Raw genomic sequence first — 24205 nt, 5'->3', positions numbered from 1 at the left:
TAGTTAGTTTGAGTTCGTTTCCGTTTGAGCTGGAGCACATGGTGATGACACATGGTGATTTACTTGACCGTGACGCAACAGTACGGGAAATCAGCAAGTGTCATTACCGGATAAGATCCACACCTTCGTATCCTATTCTTGTTGCCAAGTAGCAGTCATGTAGCTGTAACATTACTGAGTGTGACAACAAACAACAAACATCTTGTCGCTGTATGATTTATATGTTTCATAATCTTGCATTCACTCACAGACAGTCAACCAATCGTTGACGAATTTAATTACAGATGATATATCACCGTTTGTATGGCCATCATATGATGAGCGATTTGGGTTTAACTCCGCTTTTAAGATTATTCCGGTTACATGTCAGCTGGATTGGGGTTGAAATTCCGACGTGATGCAGGTTATAGGCGTTCAGGAACAGGTGATCCTTTTGCCCAACACACCACTTCGACCCTTACTTCACCTAGGCGCTCGGTAGAATTGGCCCGTTTCTATCATTGGTTGGTTGGTTGGTTTGTTGTTTAACGCCGCACTCAGCAATATTCCAACTATATGACGGCGGTCTGTAAATAATCGAGTCTGGACCAGTGATTGATATCATGAGCATCAATCTACGCATTTGGGATCGATGACATGCATAAACCAAGTCAGCGAGCCTGACCACCCGACCCCGTTAGTCGCCTTTTACCTTTGTGCAGCAGCTTCTTTTTTACAAATTCAAAGATAAGAAACGGTAATTTATGGTCAATAGTCGTTAGTCGCCTTTTACGACAAGCATAGTCACCTTTTACGGCAAGCATGGGTTGCTGAAGACCTATTGTACCCCGGAATCTTCACGGGTCTCCGTTTCTATCAATCGGCTGGTCACGCCATGCCCTGTGCATGGAATACTTGAATGGAATAATTTCGAAATATATCAAACTATTTCCGATCAAGATATTTAATTACTTGACTGTGTTTATTTCAATTTTGCCTAGAGTCCTATGCCAGAAGGCGGTGGCTCATGGGCCAATCTGGTTGTATGGACCGCTGAATTCTGTGTTTTTATTGGAAAATGCCATGGACCGAACCAGCCTGACATTTCTCTTTTAATAACATCAGCTATTCACGTCTATATTTCTGGAGTATAGCATTCCTGTAACCCTGATGTTGCAGACTGGTTTCCACTGCAACATCGTCCTTGATGACACTCGATGGCGGGTGGGGAGCAGAAATGCTGAACAATCTACTCATATCATGGCTACCAACACACCCACTGGTTCATCGAAAGCTAATAAAAGAAGGCACCTTTCTTCGTCATCTGATGAGGAATTATCTCCAATAATTTTAGAATCTTGGCCACGATTTTTAGTCATTTCAAACATAGATGATAGTCCTTTAAAACTAAACCCGTTTGCGATCTCCAAGGGTATCCAAAGTGCCTGTGGGGAGGTTAAGAACGTCACACGTCACCGCGGTGGATCAATCCTTGTGGAATGTGCACGGAGACAGCAATCCGTCAATCTGTTGGGCCTCCAGCAATACACGGGTTCTTGTCTCAGCGCACAAGACACTGAACTCTAGTAGGGGCATCGTTCGAGATCGACCTCGCTGTCTGTCAGATATGACAGAAGAAGAGATCAAAACTGAATTAAAACCTCAAGGTGTCACCGCAGTTGAGCAGTTTACTAGAAAATTATCAAAATCCAAACTTACTTTTTCACTTTTGCTCTCACAACCAAATTCCATAAAAGCAGGTTACTTTAACATTGGAGTCGAGGTCTATGTTCCAAATCCACTCAGATGTTACAAGTGTCAAAAATTTGGTAACGGTGCCAAAACTTGCACTAACATGGCAAGGTGCTTCCGTTGCAGTGAAACTCATGAGAGTTCAGACTGCACAAATGAGATCCGGTGTGCCAACTGCAACGGGGTGCAAATGCGTTTGCATTGAGAAATCACACAGCGTTAACTGTCGCCGACATATTAGTGTCTGAGGTGATCTGTAGATTTGGATGATCACACCGATCAGGGGAGAGAGTTCGAGTCTCATTTATTCAAAGAAGTGTGTCATTTGTTAGGGATTGATAAAACCAGAACTACCCCTTATAGACCTCAATCAGACGGGTTAGTTGAACGCTTCAATAGGACCTTAAAACAGATGCTCAGCATTCATTCTGATCAAGAACCCTTAGATTGGGACGACCATCTACCATACTTACTTATGGCGTATAGAGCCTCCGAGCACAAGAGCACTCACTGCTCACCCAACCTAATGATGTCTACCTATAGATCTCATGGTGGGTACCCCACCTGCAACTGATTGTGACCGTTGCCCTAGTGAATATGTGAAATGGTTGAGGGGGACCACGCAAGGCATATTTCAGTTTGCAAATGACCAGCTAGGTAGAGCCGCTCAATTACAAAAGAGAAACTATGACCACAAGTTGAAGGTAAGATCTTATGAAGGAGGCTCCTTTGTTTGGCGATGGTATCCGCCTAAGGCCAATCAGAAGTTAGGGTTGGGATGGGATGGGCCCTATGTGGTAGTAGGCCAGCTGTCCCCTACAACATATCGAATCCAGAGGAGTCAGGGGAGGCCAGTTATCAGCATCCATGTTGATCAACTAAAACCATTTGAGGGTTCTCCATGTCCAAGGAATTGGTTGAATCAACCAGAGGATGACCCCGCTGCTGCGGAGGTCCAAGACCTCACATTTGCGGATATGGAGGGATCCTATTCAGAGGGGGGAGTAAGGACTCCAGTCGCTGTGAGAACTCGTGCGGGGAGGACTATGAAACCGCGGATAAGGTTTAGTCCGAGTTAGATAGGAGGGGGGTGGTATTCAGTGATATGTAAATAGTTCCATTGTTGTTTGATCGTGTTGTTTGTTGTTGTTTGGGGGATTTTTTAAGGGTGTTCCTGATGGGCAAACTTTACCACTATATTTTTCACTGGGAATCGATCTGCTTTTCAAGTTCTGCTTTCAGATGGAACTGCAAATAAACGTCAGCTAGGCTGAAATGGCCGATTTTACGGAACAAGAACGGCCTATCTGGCCGAACGAGGGAATGACTTGTGCCGTGGAGGGATGTGATACGATACACTTTACGAAATACCGGCAGATGGTGGACCATTTGGTCCGGGCACACCGCCCAAAGCATAATCTCAGGGAGTGCACCACCTGCCGAAAGGTATTCCAACACATGCCAGAGGCGGAAAGGCATGCTAAGACCCATTCACTGCCACTATAGTCCAGAGGAGGAACCGCCAGTTCCATGACCCTGGAGACTTCCTCGGAGAGACCCTGTTTCAGGGTCTAGAAGTGTAGAACGGGATCAGGCTGCCCAATCACGATCGGCACAACCCAAACGACGCCTGAGCCTGGCGGCTCAGGAGGTAGAAAACAAGGAGACACTGGCAAACTTCTCAAGTGATTGAGAAATCCATGTATCGCATTATTGTCGCATTTCTTCGCATTTTGTTGATACTGTTTGTGCCTAAATCCTGTTATTTATTTTTAATTTTTATTATTTTTGATATACTCCACGGGTTTTTCTATTTATTTACACTAGATGATTTATTTAGATTTGTTTTGTTTTGTTTTTGTATTTTTGAAGGGGGTCGAAGGGGGTTATTGTGGATAAATATATATATTTAAGAACGTAGTGGGTGGGTTAGTTTAAGGGTGAGTTGAACGGCTGACGTAGTACCTATCTTTGTAGTCCTTGCGTAGAAGCTTATGCCACACGGGCGTAGTGGCTGGGAAGACGTGACGATGCCACGCTTCTTGCATGCTGGGCTAGGCGGAAGGCATGATTGAGAGAGCCGAGATGTAAGGAGCGTGTTCATTGGTTGTGTCCGTTTTCCTGGTCACCTGGTCCACGTGTTCGCTTTATAAGCCTACCCTGGGTGGGGAATCGTCAGTCGTCACTCACCAGTATCTGGTAAGCACGGTCGACTTTCGCGTCCTGAACCAGGATCATTCATTATTATTTTAGGGCTTTCGTTGAGGTATTAGATTAAAATGTATGGGCGGGGGAAAAGTAGAGTAGGGATTAAATAGGTTTGTTTTATAGACGCTTTACTTTTGGGAGTTCAGTTAGAGGGGTGGTTAAGAGTACAAGTTTAAGTTATAAGGTTGAATAGGTTTAGGTTTACGTAGGTAGGGAAGGGGGAAAATTAAGTAGGGTATAGATAAGAGAAGGATTTTGCCCCTGTTGTTTTTTTCCTGTTAAATAAACTTTATATCCAACGTCATTCTTTGTGTTTTGTTTATAATTAGAATTGGTTACCCGGTCTGGAGCCTCCTAGAACGTAGAGACAAAAGAATACTGCACAGGGAGAGGAGAACACAACGCAAAATACCACAGTATAACATCTGACCTTTTGTCAACTATCTCTATAAGTCTACTGTCACTGGGCGCCTTTTACAGGCTTTGGAGGGCGCCTATTACATATATTTGTCTTCTGTTATTGTTTTCAGTTGCTATTATAAAGAGCCTTCCACCCTATGGGAAGGTGAACACATTTTCTCATATATGGAGTGTCCTGCTCACTCAACAAAACGTTGCACCTCAAAGAGTTCCATCTTAAACCGGTCATGGTAGAATGGCTACGCGTTCGGTTTCAAATTCAATTTAGCGCGGTTAAATCTACAGGTAACGTAGCTCTACATTGAAAACACAGTAGGTTTATCTCCTAATTCAATCACACAGCTCACACAACAAAAGACGTTCACTCCTGACCCAAGCAATCTTACTTAACACCTCTAAAGCTCACAGCTTACATACAGTCCAACCACACTCTTACACATACAATCAAACCAACTTCAGAGAAATATATACACTGTGATCTTTACAGTCATATAATGTCATTCTTCAATTCTGGGCTCGAAACATCTCTTCCCATCTCTCACAATTATTACCTAAACATCGAAGTTTTCCTTGAATGTGCGCATTTAGATATAATACGTCAGAAGGTAAGGGATGTGTCAGTGGACAGTGACAACAGTCTTTTAGTTTCAACTCAAACCTGTTTCTAAAACAGTGGCATAACTGCATATATGTTTGCCTTTCACGGCAATCCATCGATCCGTCCCGTAGAGTAACTGCCCTTTATAATTATAAAAGGGAAACTAATCTAACCCTTGTCTATGAGACGTTTCATTTCTTGCCAGACTGATTGTCCTGTCATAACGTCAGGAAGTGTAGTCAGATGTTCGCACAGCTGACACAGTTCGGATATATTTCGGCCACACCAACTGTTTTAATTTGTAAAATTCCCAAGCCGCAGATCCTGCTACGCTGGCGTGCTCGCTAAATTGTTTCGAAATCCTTTCTCTCCAAAGTTGCTAAAACTTGAAAAATGCCTTAGCTTTGTCACAGTTAAACATTGAGTTTCAGTATATTTGTCTTTTCTTTTGGTAAGGATAGCAATTATCAAAATAGTTTCTCTTGATTCCCGATGTTTAATTCTGACTTCATCGCCGAATGGCAACGGAGACACCATGTTTGTTTGTAAGCGCTGAAGTTAGTCCCAACTTGACTTTTGATTTTTGCATCTCTACCTGCATATGACCCTAACGGATATCTTTTTATCTGTTTGCTTTTTTCTGCCTAGATAACTACCCATTATAAAAATAAATTATAAACACTTGCCGCAGATGTTAGACGAACAGAAATTATTAGGTCACTGAACATCTTAGCTTTCATATTGAAAGAGAATAGAAACCATTCCTAATTCCTGAAAGAGTACTAATTCCTAGTCGATAAATGAGGAGTGCAATTGTGACATTTTAGAAAGTGATTTTCCAAATACTGTTGAACATTTCATTATTCGTATGTAAGCGGTTAGTTTTGATTTTTGCATCTCTACCTGCATATGACCAAAACCTGACCTGCATAACTACCCATTATACAAAAATTGGTACGTGACTGGTCCGTTGATGCTAGAAAATGACAATTATCATTCAAATACGAGTTCCTGTGATGAGATTGCCAATAACATGTATAACCGCCACGTATCTGGGCGACCACCTCAAAACTCCGCTTGCTGCCTCCTGAGAAACTACTTGGGTGCACTGACGACAATTGATGTTGATAACACATTAATTACAAACGATTACAAGAAAATGAGCTGTCTTACTGACTGTCTGTCTGATTGTAATACCATTTACAGTGCGTGTAAATAAGAACTGAACGTCAGTTTGGATGGGTTCATTGAAGTGTGAACCAACACGGCCCCAGTATGATCTCACAGGAACACAACGTCAGACCACACGTGGCAACATCCTGTACAGAATAATGTCAATGTTCTACCCTGACTTGCTTGCTCTTACCCTGATTGAGCATGGGACGAGATGGAGCAACGTTTTGGGGCACTTACCCCATGCACCGAATTCATTGCAGAAGTTGCGGAACGCAGTGGGTTTTTTCTGGAATTCCATTCTATTGGAGTTTATGCGAAGTGAGGTCCATTCATGTTCATATAGGGGCCACAGCCAGTAGTGATTATAGTGACACCTCTGGTTTTTCATCTTTGCGACGTCATTGTGTGTGTGTGTGTGTGTGTGTGTGTGTGTGTGTGTGTGTGTGTGTGTGTGTGTGTGTGTGTGTGTGTGTGTGTGTTGTGTGTGTGTGTGTGTGTGTGTGTGTTCTGACGTATATGCGAAAGATCCTTCATATTGATGAAATGGCGTGTGCCTCTCAAGTAACAGATGCAGATGTTATCAAACACCTTTATTGGTCACCGTGCACGATTCGATTCTGACGATAGTTCCATTAGGTCATATATTTCATTTTACAACATTATTAATGGTGATGTCTGGTGATAACGCGTATTTTAACTTCATATTTGCATCACTGACGGGTATATATAAGCACGTAGACTTCCATGCATATATACCTGCCAACAGAAATCATCCAACACTGCCACAGACTGAAAAAGGTAATTTACATTGCTATTTATTTATCAATTATTTCATCTTTTTTTGGTAAATAGAGGCAATAAGCCATGTGTACATGAATAGAGATCATATATGTATTTAACATTCGAGGATACGATTACAATATTAGTCTCCCAAACCCTACAGAATAAATAACACGATTCAAGAAAGTTCATCAAATTAGAGCCTTGCAGATTTGGTTAGTCCATGAAACTAAGCACTGTTATGGTAACCATCCTTTGCTGTAGATATATATTTTCAAAGAAGATAACATTATTTCTGGGAATGAATGTTAGTCTAATCATATCTGTGATGTAATGGATAGAGTGTCTGCCTGGGGAGCATAAGGCCGGTGGTTCTGTCTTATGGCCGCGTCATGCCACATGACTTTAAAATATGGTACTTATTCTTACCCTGCCTGGCGCTCTGCATGAAGGGGAAAAATAAGACCCAACATTTTACATGTATATTTTACATTTTTAGGAATATATGGCTCAGACATTAGAAGAAGATGCAGCCGATACGTTATGTTCCATATTGCTTAAAACATATGAATTAGAAATTACCCAAATGGTATTATTTGATATGCAGGTATTTGCATTTAACTGCCACATGAACTCACCAAGGCGTACCAATTTCCTATGTTTACATTCATTAAAACCCAAAGGTTTTTGACCATATAGAAGCAAAAGAGAGATTTCACACAAATTTTTCTTGTAAAAATGGACAATGGGAATGAATAACGTTTCGTAATGAAAACCTTCTCTGCTTACAATGCTAGAATATCAAATGATTTCGACCATTTCAATCTGTTTTTAACCTTGCTTTTTTTTGTTCACAAAGCTGAAATATGTTGTTTATAGCAAGACACACTGTGAGGCATCATGTTAGATAAACGGATATACTATCATGCACCAAATTTACACCTTCACTCTTAGCCTAGGAAATTACAATCAATAACTTTTTGTTATGATGCTCGATTTGTCTGTCACAATCTCAGCAGTTTGATGCTCATTCAGAGGGTGAATTTCTTTTGATATTGATTATTTGAGAATAATATGATGTCGTTATTACTTTCAATGGATTTTATTAATATAGCATATATATAGCACCACTTGCATTAAGACACCCTTGGGATAATATTGCGTTTGTGCCAATGCACTCTCCAAAATTTAAGCGCTCATTGCTATTATGGCTGTGGTGTTCTGGCCCCAAATCTCCTGAAAAAGTAATTATTCACTGTCGATAAATGAGGACAACAATTGTGACATTTTAGAAAGTGGTATTCGAAATGTTGCATGAACGTTTCATTATGCGTATTATCTATAAAATTTGCACGTGACTGGTCCGTTGATGCTAGAAAATGACAATTCTGATCAGAACATGAGTTCCTGTGACGAGATTGTGAAAGGGCAATTATCACTATTCCAGTTTGCCTCACCGCTTAACTCACGGAATCCTGAGACAGTATATAACGACTTGCTGTAATTAACAATGCTCCTGTTGGTCGCTGGTGTGATCACCATGGTGTGTCTCCCCCTGTCCGTTCTCGGCGCTTCCGATGATAGAGATGCTCTTATATACAAAGTGGAAATCTTCCTTCCCCCCAAAGAGGGAAGAGACGAGACTGCGGACATACAGCAGATTAAGGAGACGGTGAAACATCTAAATGACATTGATGTTCTCTTTTCATTTAAGGTCTGTACAATTGTGTTACTAACAAGACATGTACACATTCGTTAAAAATGCATAGCACATAGGCGATCACCAAGTTCTTATAATTATGTATCCTTTGTATAACAATACATACCAAGGACAGCATATCTACATCTCTGGAGATCTGCAAACTGACACTCAAAATTAAGTGGTTTTGATAGGGTTAAAGGGTTGTATAATTTGAATCGAAGAGTCCACGGCACTAATTATTAAATCATGAAGATATAATTTACTGGATCATTCAGATGTGCATAGCCATACATATTGCATACACATATGTCTATATGAAATAATGAAACGTTACTTAAATAAAGTCACACAAAACGTGTATTCCATGACATATGTTTGTAATTTCTGGATAAAAAAATGGGTCATTCAAAATACATACAATTGAACAATAGTAGTATGTGCTGAAAGTAAGTCGCATGTATTTCTTATTTTTTTGTTTGAGCAGGAACTCGGGAATCCAAGGATTATTCTTAGTAAGTCAACTTAACAATGTTCTTTAGTTATCATTTTACATTTTGAACGATTCGTATTTCATTCGGTATTCCTTATTCCTTGGGATATTTGCCACTGAACTTAACACCATTCAAGGTCTTAGTACAAGCCTAAAACAGTTGTATGATATACACCTGGAAGTCATCCAAAATTGAAGTCATCAGTGACGCAAACACAATGTCTGAATCAATTCCCTATTTTGACAACGATGTGTTCCCCTTCTGTATACCTCACTGTGGTGGTTAGTATACTTGGAAATTTGGGTACGAATTATTAACAAATGACATATTTTTACACAAGACCAAATAGCGTCCATTCCAATTTGGTTTGGAATTGTTTGGAAATACGGTTAGAAGGAACAAGTTAAAATATGTTTTATCAGTAATTTGAACAATAAAAAGACTATGAATTATTTATTGAGTTTAAACTATATATAATAAATAATAAATTTATCTCAAACATTCACTACTTGTCTGTCTAGGGGGGCTTTAGGGGTTGCTTATATAGTAATTTTGAAATTTTGAGATTTGGAAAGAATGCCAAGAGTGGGTGGGGGACGAACTAAGGGAGCTGTGTGTGTTGGGTGGTTGTTAGATAAGGTAGTTTTGGTTTTATTATTTTATTTGGGGTTTAAATGCGACTAATTAGTCCTGTTTTAATTAGGTATAAACCTAAGGCTTTGAATTTTTCTAATTTATTTTGTGGATTTAGGATTGATTCTAGTGTAAGTCCGGTTTTAAGATTTAGGGTTGTCTGTAGTGTTGTTCGGTGTGTTTGGTAGTGTGTGCAGTGAATGAGTACGTGTTCTGGTGTTTCTTGTTGTTTGCACCGGGGCAGTTTCCTGTTGTGTGTAGATGAGCTATTTTACGGTGATTATTTAGTTTGGTGTGGCCTGTTTGTAGTTTAGTAATTATTCTGTCGATTTTTTTGGATGGGTGTAGTATTTTTGGTTTATTTAGGTGTTTTTTTAGTACTTTCCTGATTTGGCTATTTAAGTTTTGGTATATATTTTGTGTTGACTTTTTGTTTAGTGAGACTTTTGATTTCTGATTTTGAGCTGGGTAAGTTTAAGCTTATTTCTGGGAGTTTAAGGGATAATTTTGCTGCTTTATCTGCCTTTTCATTTCCAAAGATTCCTACGTGGGCGGGGGTCCAAATGAACTCTATTTGTTTACCTGCCCTAGTTAAGTTGTTTGAGCTATTGAGCATTTGATTCATTAGTTTTGGGTGTTTTTTAGTGTTTTTATTTTTGAGGGCTTGTAGTCCACTGAGGGAGTCGGTTAGGATGAGGATTTTTTGTTGTTTTTTAGATTGCTGATTGTGTAGTGCTGAGACAACTAATAGGTCTCAAGATTAAGTATTCGGCTTGATGGCAGCTGCCATTTAATTACAAAACAGACAGTCGTCTAGACGGCATACATGTAAGTGCGCCGACATGTGCCTAAGATCATAAAATGGACAATCTTTGGTAACATCTAATTTATTGTTGTCTCACGCCAAAGCTGTGAATAATTCTGTTCATTGAACAATTGTAATTCAGGAAGTTATCAATAATTGTTTTACTTAACATAAGATAAGATAAGTTGTTTACAACATAATATTATGATGTCAGGACGTACTACAGTCAAAACCATATATTTTAAAATCAATCACACTATGATTTCCAAGTCCCGATTAGCAAATCAATGAGGTATCAGTTTCACCACATGTGCACAGACCGCCTATACTTATATATATATTTTTCATAACTATTCTCCAGTTTAAGTCCTATCCTCTTATCAAAAAATCTGTGAGAGTGATCATCATTAACGAAACTCATTCTCGTCAAAGAATACAGAACAAATGAAGAATCAGATGCATACATTTATTGCCATGCTTCATTCATCACGAAGTAGATTTAAATACATTTGTGAATAGCACTTAAACTGTGATAATGAATTTTATCATTGTCCATATTATATTATAAATACTAACCATAATATGGATTTCCGAATATATAAACGACTCCAACGGTGATATTTCAAACAAAAACAAAGTCAGCTGTCTTTTAACGTTCCGGGGAAAAGGGTTTGCTCTCACAATTGAACATTTGTTTTCACCAAAGGACAATCAAATCAAGCCAAAAACACGGAAAATACACATATATGGTTAGCGACCGTCATTATACAGCGAGGGGGGAAATTCGTCTGCTCTAACTGCCTTCCCAAAAACATTCCAGCCCTTAATTACCGAGGCAGCTGTGACGTAGTAGCATTACATTCGCTGCGTTTGCAGCATATAAGATGTGTAATCTGTGGAGTGACTAAAGTAATATTACGGCTGAAATCTTACTTGCATGGTTGTTTTAATAGAAAACTTACGGTTTAAAAACACAATTGTTCTTATATAACGTTTTTAGGTTTGGTTTATAAACACAAGAGAAGATTTTTTATACATATAAAACTGGTCGAAAATACAGCTGAACAATAGAAAAATAAAAATAGGAGTTGTGAATCGTGACAAATTTTAATTACGTTACCGTGTCAATAATTATTGATTGATTCCGTCAAACAACTGTCAAACCATTTATTGCCATGTACGGACATGTACACAGGAAGTCGGCGCTGTCGGAGGCTCCAGGTAAATAAACATCGTGGTTTTATGAGGGGAGATCAGGCGAACCGTGAACCAGGGGCATGCGACGTAATTACACCTAAAGGTGGTAGAACCAGGGTATTGTCTCTTGGACTGGCTCATTGACCGTACGTATAATTGGTAAATATATTCGTTTTGACACCCGTGTTTCATGCGCATCCCGGCTCATAAGCAGAATACAGACAAATGAGGCCCCGTGATCAGCGGAACGTGAACAACATGGATGCCGCCTTTCGGCCGTACCGAACAGTCAAGCTGCGATCTCGGAACTGAATCCAATTGCAAGCGGAGACAAGATTACTTCCCTAACCCAAACATGATCGTTGCTCAGAAATGTTCAAATCTATCTTCAGTAAATCATGAAATTAATGCGAGCATGACATTTATGCGAAAAATGCGATCGTCAGTTCCTCTGATTATTTTAAAATGTAACATTTCATCATGACAAAAAAGTTAGTCACTTATAAGGTTACCACGTTAAAAATGGAAACGATCGTTTACAAAAACAACAAAATGTATTCTCTCATCACTCAGCCTGACAGTGATATAACTGCAAATTAAACAATCAAGTACGCTAAAGTATTACACATGGTGGGTGGAGGACCAGGGGCACTTTGAGTTTGACAGGTGTCATCAACTGGTCAAGTAACATCACGGTTTGTATATTCACGTTGATTTGACAGTCTAGACTGGCGCCAACTAATCATGACGGCGTCTTCAGAACAGAACAGAACTTTATTTCTCCCAGGTTTAGGCTTACGTGGATAACGGAAAATTTTGTTTTCGTGATAGCACATATGTAATTCAATCTTATATACTTTCCTTGATTGATTATATGGCTGCGGTCGTAGATCCGGATGTATCTAAATATGCTCAGTATATACACAGGGTTTATTGTTATACTATTAGGATTAATAGATACCATTGAGTATTTATACCCTTGATCATAAAGTTAGTCACTACTTTCACATTTTGATTTGTATGATTTGGGTTATGATTAAATTGACAAAATAAGAAATCATTCCGTGTATATGTGTATTATATATTGTACCCCAATACGTAATTAAATTGTGTATAAATAAGGACACTAGGTTAATTACTGTAATTGATTATTTGATAAACATATTCACATTTAGTTGCGTGATATGTCACACAGGTAAAGCTTATTCATAACAACTAATTGTCCTATTTATTTGGCTTCTATCTTTTATATGAAACAAATGCTATAACATGGGGTGATAAACTTCATTGGCAATAGACGTAGCATATAATTGTCCGCATGAACAGTCTACTCTGTTCCAGATATGTTTATTCATTTTGTCAGCATTTAAATCGTTGCATTCCTGGCTCAATGATTCATTTGACGAAATCTTGTTCCCTGTTTTGAATAACCGTCACATAGTTCCAGAACAATTATAAAATTTCCAGCCCTATGTGTTGCGCATAATTCGAGGATAATTCGAACCAGTCATACTGCATGTGACTGTAAATGCAGTTGGACGTTCAGAGAAAGATATATTGTGTTCATGTAAGTGGAACATATCATTCATCCATACATGACTTAATGATGAGACATTCTTCTTCAAAATATATTTTTATTGCATGCGTTTTAGTTATTGACGTTGAGAAAGCATGCAGTTGGCCTCAACTGACAGGCTTTCTGTCAAGCCAGGGATATGAGTTCAGCGTCACATCCCTCTACCACTGCAGTGACTTCGCCAAGGAGCTTGGCCTCAACCTGCCCGATGACATGTGGGTATCATCGTTCGGGAATGATGACCTAATCATGGACAAGGAGATATTCCCTGTGAAAGGTAAATACTACATTCCTGACGAAGTGCTAGATGATTAACCAGCTTGATAGAGTATCACCTTGAGGTTATCTGCATGGTGTCAGTGTTGCTGAAAATAGTGTAATCGGAGAATCAAGGAAATATTACAACATGGTCGTGAGCAAACACCTCTTTAAGGTCGATCCTAATAACAAATTAACAACTGAAGTGCATGATCCTGAATATGAAGGACCGAAGAGATGTTGCAATATTCAGATTTATATGATTGATAAGTTCTGCAGTGGTAATTAACAGCTTATTGACCGATATATTAGTGAATGTACACACCAAAAGGACCTACTACGTATTCGGTGTCAATTTCGTTGTTTGCCACAGAGGTTAAAAGTACAACAAAGTAGTAATTGTCCGAATGGTGACAGATGTGAAGCAATCTATTCTAAATTTAAATAATCTGAAACGAATGTCGAATACCAGACTGAGTGCTGAATGCGCAAAGTACAAAAAGTAGAACAAATATGTCCCAACCTATTACTATGTATATCTAACAAAACATGAAACTTCATCCCTTCTGAAATGTGGTGATGCATCCGTGAATGTTGGATGCAAGGGAAGCTGATACTGGTAACACAATTGGACTACGCACATACACATACTGCGTGCCACCCTTTCCATAAATAAATAAGAAGAAGCCACAAGAATTTACAATTGAAATATTATTTCAAGTGAAACAAAATTATCACATGATGGTGTGAAAAAATAAAATCGGCATTGGCCAAACTTGATTGTGGCTATTGTGATTTTAAGTTGCATCAAGTGCTATTGAATGAAACCAACAGAATATATTTTATCATTGTTCTTACATTTACTAACTTAGACAAAAATATCCTAATTCTTCATTACTGCTGAAGTGCTGCTGTGTTCCCCACACGGGGTGATGGGACGTCCTAGTGAATAAGGCGTCGGATCGCCACGCCGAAGACCAGGGTGCGATTCCCCACATGGGTACAATGTGGGAAGCCCATGTTCCAGCTTCGCCCGTCGTGATATTGCTGGAATACTTATGAATTGTTCACCACACCTTGTTATTAAATGTTACAAAATTTCTTCTGAACGCAGAGTCCATTCTGAGATTCTTACTACATCATAAGCGTGTGTTTGTAAATCCCTATTAAATAATGATAAGAAAACCAAGAAAACTTTCAATCAATAAACTAACGAAATATTTCAATAGTCTTTAACCAATCATGAATTACCTCATCAACCACCATGTCCATTCCAGACTTGTCAACACTTGAGTACAATGAAAAGCTGAAGTGGATATTCGAGGAAGATTTAGCCATTGATAAAAACGGTCAGCCAGCGGTATGTTTCAAAACTCTCGCAGAGTTTCCGGTTGAGGTAATTATAAGAATCTTCGTTGCAAATTTCTTTGTTATGGTGTCCTACTTTCTCTCCAAAGAACTTCAAAAATATGCAAATGTGACATATCAATGGATAATTAACGCTCTCAGTTGTTATTCTGTTCTCTTAATTATTTATTTATTAGAATAGCTACCACGAACAAGGGTCTTCACTATCTCAGAACTCAGAACTTTAACAACTGTATTGTCTTTTCATGTTATGGGGTTTTAGTATATTTTAAAAAGACAATGTGACAGTGGCGTGCATTGTAGAACGTGATATGTTGTGTCACAGCAGGGCAAGGAAGTTACATAGAACGTAATCGATAGAAAGTTGACAAATAACATTGACGTCATGCTTACTCTGGTTTGGCAAAGGACTACAGGTTGTCTCCACAACAATATATGTATTGATGTTTATCGCAGTGAACAAAATGTTCATAGTTTATTAGTAATGATCACATTTCAAATCATTTCAGCTGGTGTACTTCGCCACGGCGAAACCAAGCAAGACAGAAGCAGTTGAAGACGCATTGCATGGACCTAATAACTTTCACAATGAAGTCACATGCATAGAAAACCTTGATTATTACACAGGAGTGTGCCAAGGAGACTAAAGTGATGTGAAAACTGTAACTGAATAGATGTTTTAAACACTGTTTAGAACACATGCCTACGATAAAGATGCGCAACTAACGCATTGTACTTTACTGAATAAAAATATTCATGTCATCTGTGTCAGGATGATGCATCAAATTTGGACAAGCATTCAAATAACAAACAGTTAGTTTGAGTTCGTTTCCGTTTGAGCTGGAGCACATGGTGATGACACATAGAGCTGTGTCACGTTGATAAGTATTGCATAGTTTAAAATTTCACAGGACGGATTACTTGAATGTATAACATTCGGTTGAAGGCCAATCACTTCATATACTGTTGATGTATTCTGACCACCACAAAATACAGGGTTTGAATTTGTTAGTTGAAGCATTACCCATTACATGTATATCACGAGAATATTTTCCTTGCACCTGGCAAACCACTACAGGCAGCCACAAGAATGACTTGACCGTGACGCAGCAAGTGGGGAAATCATCAAGTGTCATTACCGGATAAGATAAGAGTGTGGCGTGAAACAACAAACATCTTGTCGCTGTATGACTTATACATTTGATAATATTGCATTCACTCACTGATAGTCAACCAATCGTTGATGAATTTAATTTTAGATAATATATCACCGTTTATATGGCCATCATATGATGAGCGATTTGAGTTTAAATAACGCCGCTTTTAACATGATTCCAGTTAGATGTCAGCTAGATGGGGGATGAAATCCCGAAGTGATGCAGGTTATAGACGTTCAAACGCACACGTTTTGTGCTGAAAAACCTAGAAACATAATCGGGGCAAACCGGGATTCGAAGCATCAATAAAAGCTTTCTGTCCTGCCCAAGGGCCTAAACACGGCATAGCAAATTGCGATTTTGTAAGTAGTGATAACCACTCCTCAGAAACTAACAAAAGTCATGAATAATGAATTTAGCCTTGACTTATTTTCACCAAAACATCGGCCATCATACTAAAGAAGGTGTCTTTATTGTCTAGTTTAATGAAAAACGTATTCTTTTTGTGTCCACAAAAAGAATCAGGTGGTCAGATTCCGGGATGTGACTCTTTGTGTGTCGTCCTTCCCATATTTGCTCATTCTTTATTTCACTCGGTTACCTGGTACTGACATGAATATCTACAGGGTGCCACGATGTAGTGGCAGTACATATGACACACACTATGCATAATGAACATTTTTCGCGAAAACCTGATATGATCACTATTTGACAGTGATTCATGAACACGTGTTCATGATACAGTCGGAATCGTAAATCGACTCTTCAGGATAGGGTTGGGTTTTATCGCTTTTATGTGCACACCTGTCCACAAAGGATCAGAATCATGTCGAATTACAATTGACCAGAATTGGATTGGACAATGCGATTGATCAAAACCTCGATCTTTGACGAAGTCAAGACACTATTTATTTTATACGAACACATTTTTATAAAATTCCAAATGTTCTTATGAGAAATAGTAAATAGGTTCTAATACATATATTCATATTGATTGTGACTACATTTGCTAATGTGGAGGTTGTTGTGTACGCTCACAGGACGCTAAACCCGTGTCGAGGTATTGTTCGAAACAGAGCTCGTTGCCTGGCCGATATATCTGAACTGGATATACAAGCAGAGCTAGAAGATCAAGGTGTAACATCAGTGAAACGTTTCACCAAAAGATTTGATGGCATTATCAGCAATACCAATGCCTATCTGTTAACTTTTGCCTGCACGTCCGTCCCACGGTCCATCAAGGCTGGTTATTTCACTATCGGAGTGGAGGAGTATGTCCCCAATCCACTCCGATGCTATACATATCAGCAATTTGGACACGGTTCTAAATCCTGTCACAGCTCTGGGGTGTGTCATCGTTGTGGAGACAAACAGGAATCACGCCAAACGCTAACACCGTATTCGTGCGTGCGTGATTCCCGTGCACCCTTTCGAGTTGAGTTGATTGGTTCAACTGTGGCATATGGCCCTGTGACGCAGGGGTAAGCATTATGCAGATGGTTGTTTTAATGAATGCTCGTTCCACCCGTGACGAACAGGTCTGGTTGTTGATGAAATATAGTAATAGCTAAATAGACAGATTTTTTATTCATGCACCGATTGTCTTTAAATGTAATATCCAGTTATGTATGACTGTTTAATAATCTCATACTAACTTTGACTGTAGGTCCAATAGTTTTTCAGATATTGTAGTAAACGTGCGTACCTTAAATTACCTTCCAGACTATACTTGAAAACACGGCATTTCAAAAGATTTACATGATTTTGGATTGCGAGGGCGTTTGCCTCAATTCATATCCGAAGTTTTCACTAACAAACAATTTCAAGTCCGCGTGGGCTCTACCCTGTCTGATCATTATAGTCAGGATCAGGGGGTCCCACAAAGCAGTATTTTGTATGTGACCCTGTGTAGTATTAAGATAAACAGTTTATCTAAAGTTTTAAACAATTCGATTAATGGATGGCTCTTCGTGGATGATTTTAATATTTCTTGTCTTGGCAAAAACATGCATACTATTGAAAGGCATCTGCAGCTATGCTTAAATAAAATCCAGAAATGTTCTTAGAAAATGGTTTTAAATTTTCAAAATCTAAAACAATTATACATTTTTGCAGAAAATATAAACCCACAAAGATCCAGAATTATATTTAGATAACACGCCCATTAACGTTGTAAAGGAAGTCAAATTCTTAGCTCTACTTTTCGATCACCATTTACCTTTCTGCCCCACATTAATGCATAAAGAATAAATGCTTGAAGGCCCCACATTTATTAAACGTTGTGTCCAATTCACAGTGGGGAGGGGGATGAAAAAAATAAAATTACTTGAGACAATTCATCATCAGGGCCCGAGGGTTTGCCTTGGTGCCTTCAGAACTTCGCCTATTCATAATTTGTATGTAGAAGCTGTCAAGCCATCCCTTAAACACCGTCACATTAAATTAGCTCTACAGTATATCTCTAAATTATGTTCCAATGACTCCAACCCAGCGCATGGCTGTGTTTTTAATCCCCTTTATGGTAATCTCTACAAAACAAAATGTATCTGTTAACTTTTGCCTGCACGTCCGTCCGACGGTCCATCAAGGCTGGTTATTTCACTATCGGAGTGGAGGAGTATGTCCCCAATCCACTCCGATGCTATACATATCAGCAATTTGGACACGGTTCTAAATCCTGTCACAGCTCTGGGGTGTGTCATCGTTGTGGAGACAAACAGGAATCACGCCAAACGCTAACACCGTATTCGTGCGTGCGTGATTCCCGTGCACCCTTTCGAGTTGAGTTGATTGGTTCAACTGTGGCATATGGCCCTGTGACGCAGGGGTAAGCATTATGCAGATGGTTGTTTTAATGAATGCTCGTTCCACCCGTGACGAACAGGTCTGGTTGTTGATGAAATATAGTGATAGCTAAATAGACAGATTTTTTATTCATGCACCGATTGTCTTTAAATGTAATATCCAGTTATGTATGACTGTTTAATAATCTCATACTAACTTTGACTGTAGGTCCAGTAGTTTTTCAGATATTGTAGTAAACGTGCGTACCTTAAATTACCTTCCAGACTATACTTGAAAACACGGCATTTCAAAAGATTTACATGATTTTGGATTGCGAGGGCGTTTGCCTCAATTCATATCCGAAGTTTTCACTGACAAACAATTTCAAGTCCGCGTGGGCTCTACCCTGTCTGATCATTATAGTCAGGATCAGGGGGTCCCACAAAGCAGTATTTTGTATGTGACCCTGTGTAGTATTAAGATAAACAGTTTATCTAAAGTTTTAAACAATTCGATTAATGGATCGCTCTTCGTGGATGATTTTAATATTTCTTGTCTTGGCAAAAACATGCATACTATTGAAAGACATCTGCAGCTATGCTTAAATAAAATCCAGAAATGTTCTTAGAAAATGGTTTTAAATTTTCAAAATCTAAAACAATTATACATTTTTGCAGAAAATATAAACCCACAAAGATCCAGAATTATATTTAGATAACACGCCCATTAACGTTGTAAAGGAAGTCAAATTCTTAGCTCTACTTTTCGATCACCATTTACCTTTCTGCCCCACATTAATGCATAAAGAATAAATGCTTGAAGGCCCCACATTTATTAAACGTTGTGTCCAATTCACAGTGGGGAGGGGGATGAAAAAAATAAAATTACTTGAGACTATTCATCATCAGGGCCCGAGGGTTTGCCTTGGTGCCTTCAGAACTTCGCCTATTCATAATTTGTATGTAGAAGCTGACAAGCCATCCCTTAAACACCGTCACATTAAATTAGCTCTACAGTATATCTCTAAATTATGTTCCAATGACTCCAACCCAGCGCATGGCTGTGTTATTAATCCCCTTTATGGTAATCTCTACAAAACAAAATGTATCTGTTAACTTTTGCCTGCACGTCCGTCCCACGGTCCATCAAGGCTGGTTATTTCACTATCGGAGTGGAGGAGTATGTCCCCAATCCACTCCGATGCTATACATATCAGCAATTTGGACACGGTTCTAAATCCTGTCACAGCTCTGGGGTGTGTCATCGTTGTGGAGACAAACAGGAATCACGCCAAACGCTAACACCGTATTCGTGCGTGCGTGATTCCCGTGCACCCTTTCGAATTGAGTTGATTGGTTCAACTGTGGCATATGGCCCGGTGACGCAGGGGTAAGCATTATGCAGATGGTTGTTTTAATGAATGCTCGTTCCACCCGTGACGAACAGGTCTGGTTGTTGATGAAATATAGTGATAGCTAAATAGACAGATTTTTTATTCATGCACCGATTGTCTTTAAATGTAATATCCAGTTATGTATGACTGTTTAATAATCTCATACTAACTTTGACTGTAGGTCCAATAGTTTTTCAGATATTGTAGTAAACGTGCGTACCTTAAATTACCTTCCAGACTATACTTGAAAACACGGCATTTCAAAAGATTTACATGATTTTGGATTGCGAGGGCGTTTGCCTCAATTCATATCCGAAGTTTTCACTGACAAACAATTTCAAGTCCGCGTGGGCTCTACCCTGTCTGATCATTATAGTCAGGATCAGGGGGTCCCACAAAGCAGTATTTTGTATGTGACCCTGTGTAGTATTAAGATAAACAGTTTATCTAAAGTTTTAAACAATTCGATTAATGGATCGCTCTTCGTGGATGATTTTAATATTTCTTGTCTTGGCAAAAACATGCATACTATTGAAAGGCATCTGCAGCTATGCTTAAATAAAATCCAGAAATGTTCTTAGAAAATGGTTTTAAATTTTCAAAATCTAAAACAATTATACATTTTTGCAGAAAATATAAACCCACAAAGATCCAGAATTATATTTAGATAACACGCCCATTAACGTTGTAAAGGAAGTCAAATTCTTAGCTCTACTTTTCGATCACCATTTACCTTTCTGCCCCACATTAATACATAAAGAATAAATGCTTGGAAGCCCCACATTTATTAAACGTTGTGTCCAATTCACAGTGGGGAGGGGGGTGAAAAAAATAAAATTACTTGAGACTATTCATCATCAGGGCCCGAGGGTTTGCCTTGGTGATTTCAGAACTTCGCCTATTCATAATTTGTATGTAGAAGCTGACAAGCCATCCCTTAAACACCGTCACATTAAATTAGCTCTACAGTATATCTCTAAATTATGTTCCAATGACTCCAACCCAGCGCATGGCTGTGTTTTTAATCCCCTTTATGGTAATCTCTACAAAACAAAATCTTCTCTTATTCCACCACTTGGTATAAGACTGCAATCATATGTCCGCTGCTAAAATCAATCTTGACAATATAGCCCCCACTCAGCTTTTGTCTTTCTCCACCATGGCATCCGTAAAACCACAGGTGTATCTTACATTAACTGAACTGAATAAATCCGAAACCAATCGACTAATTTATCAACAAGAATATAATCAATACGGAACTTTTACAATACCTACAAATCTATCAGATGGATCTAAGGTTGGTAACGCAGTTCCTAGCGCTACTGTCATCCAGAATACCAGACAACTATTCCTTTTTACAGCCGAATCAAAAGCAGCACTAGAATACATAAGGAAACAATGAAAACATAAACAATTTATAATTTATCTTTTCAGACTCTCTTTCCGACTGTGTTGATTTTTCCATCACAAGGGATACTTATTTCAAATCATCGTCTATTAAGGATCTTTAACAGAATAAGTTCTCATTTAATTATTGATTTTTAAAAGATATTGAACTTATTGAGTATAATTGTGTATAATTGGTAACTTGGATGGTTAGTGGCTGTATCCTCAAAGGGGTTTGAAGTAGCGTAACATTATTGTCCCCCTGAAAGGATAAGTAAAACCACATCCTTTAAAATATATTTACTCATGTCACATTTTGAAACGTAGTGTATTTTTTTTCTTCTAATTGATTGCTAATATCCGTTTCTCCATTAACAGGGCTTGATCTTCAATCGCCAGGAGTGGTTTATTTTTATTCACCCAATCTGATTGGCTGGCTGAGAGTGGAGAGCTGTGTCATCGCGTTTTGTTGGTTGGCTAAAAATAATTGACGGCACTATTTTCGGATCGGGGATACCCGAAGTCGTCTGGTACAGGAAATCCCCAGCTGGCAAAACATTACCGTAGTGACGGTGTTTCCATCTCCGAAAGTTGGTGACCGAGAGAAAATTTGTGGGGGAAGAAGGGGTGTGATATATCAGAGAATTTCGGCTTCCCAATGTATGAGATTCAGTTGCAGAATGGGGAGACGGTAACCGAAGTGAGATACCGCATCGATTGTACGGAACCAGGTGAGCCACATTCTTTACTGGGCGTTTTCAAGGCTAATAACAAAGCTAATGAAACAGTTAATTAACTCATGTAAAAATACTGATGAAATAGTGAAACAAACCATATTGTTTTTGGTATTTTTGAATAACTATCATCCACATAATAAATGTCACGTTATAACTAAGTGTTGATCTTGAGCCTATCGATCAAAAACATATTTCATAGCTATATAAAAATAATCGAGGCTTAAATTTCATATTTTAAGAAAATAGAGACTCAAATAATTTGGATCTAAAGCAATACTCAATGTTAATGCAGGAAACGATCAATCTTTGCCGGACGGACTGTACTGTACATCTCACGACCAAGATGTTTTGCAACCACAGCAGTTGTTTCCCCTTTCAACAGTCGGAGTTTATCCAGATCAATATAATTAATTTATTTTGGCCTATAATTATTTGGGGGGGGGGGGGGTAAATATGAAGACTTCAATTATTTAAACATCTCAGGACAATCAAGAAACTCATTATAAAAAACAACATAACCATGTTTAAACTTGAATGTATTCAGTCAAACCTAAATCTATGTAAACTCAAAGAAGTAATATATGTATTTATATTTTTTCTTTACCATTTTGATTTCTTATAGGGAGCAGACAAAATGATGAAGATAAACATGGTGTGCACCAATCAACCTTATAAGGTATTTTTTTTTAAAAACATTATTCTTTTTTAATGTGAAAAAAATTTCAGAACATGGTAAGTAAAGAAAAACTCCTATATATGGGTGATGAAGAAATTACCAACAAGAGGTCCTCTTATAACATTTTACAATAAACCTCTTTTCTTTACATAAGTAATTTTAATTTTAATTTTAATACTTTTGACAAAAAAATCATATATGAACAGGTCACTAAAATACAATTTTTTTATGAGTCTTGTTTTCATGAAGATAAAAAGAAGAAAATGTCATTTTTAAATTACCTATCATCAGTAAGTCTTAACTTCTAATCTGATAAAATAAGAAAAGTTTGGAGGTAACTGTTGCAGTAAAATCACAATGTAACATTACAAGGGTATTAAAATGCTAATATTTGTAGAACTATTGAAATGATAATTTATAATTTACATATATCCTATGTATTTATGTTTCACACACAATAAAGAATTGTGCTTGTCAAATTCACATTGTTTCTTGTCATTCACAAATATTGGGAAATTAGATAACTCAATTAGTAACATTTTTGGTGTCATGATATTAAATATTATGGTCAAAGGAAAAATTGTCCACTGAATAAGGGATTTTTTCAAATAATAAAAACACATGTGCTCACCATGTTCAGGAACAAAACAAAAACAAAAAAAGATGACATGAAATAATAATCATTTCACATATTAAATTATTCACTGTAAACTTAGTTTTATATAGGAAAATCCGTTCAAAAATATTACAAGCCATTGGTGGATTTGAGAAGATTTACCTAGCAGTAATTAGCTGATCAGTTGCCTGAGATGGTATTATAAAATCTTGCCTGATCAATCCTGCTAACAGTTCCTTTGGCCCTTGTTTTTCGTTAACAATATTTCACAATATTTAAGACAATATTTAATTCCCTTGGGTTTATACCATTTGTTTCTAGCGGACAAATAAACGAATAACGTATTTACATACACTAAAAAGGTGGGCCTAGTTAGTGTGTTTTGCATTGAGAATGATAGTCACGGCGAGACGAATGCAAATAAAGTTATGGGCTGAGTAATCCAAAACCATTAACAAATATCATTTCACATTACTAATTCTCAAAATGTTACTCCCATCACCTTTTAATTGT

At 38.2% G+C, this 24205-nt stretch overlaps 1 protein-coding gene across 1 annotated transcript; it reads left to right on the top strand.

The window, feature by feature from the left end:
• Positions 1-6893: 6893 nt before the first annotated feature.
• On the top strand, positions 6894-15678 carry LOC124145434. Its single transcript, XM_046515197.2, has 6 exons — positions 6894-6931; positions 8361-8627; positions 9100-9127; positions 13394-13594; positions 14853-14971; positions 15453-15678. The coding sequence occupies exons 2-6, from the start codon at positions 8424-8426 to the stop codon at positions 15588-15590; spliced, it is 690 nt and encodes a 229-aa protein (XP_046371153.2). The 5' UTR covers positions 6894-6931; positions 8361-8423; the 3' UTR covers positions 15591-15678.
• The last annotated feature ends 8527 nt before the right edge of the window (positions 15679-24205 follow it).

The sequence above is a fragment of the Haliotis rufescens genome, unplaced genomic scaffold (genome assembly GCF_023055435.1).
Source record: "Haliotis rufescens isolate VD_foot unplaced genomic scaffold, xgHalRufe1.0.p SCAF_10, whole genome shotgun sequence".
Lineage (NCBI taxonomy): Eukaryota > Metazoa > Mollusca > Gastropoda > Lepetellida > Haliotidae > Haliotis > Haliotis rufescens.
This window is presented reverse-complemented; position numbering and strand designations above follow the sequence as displayed.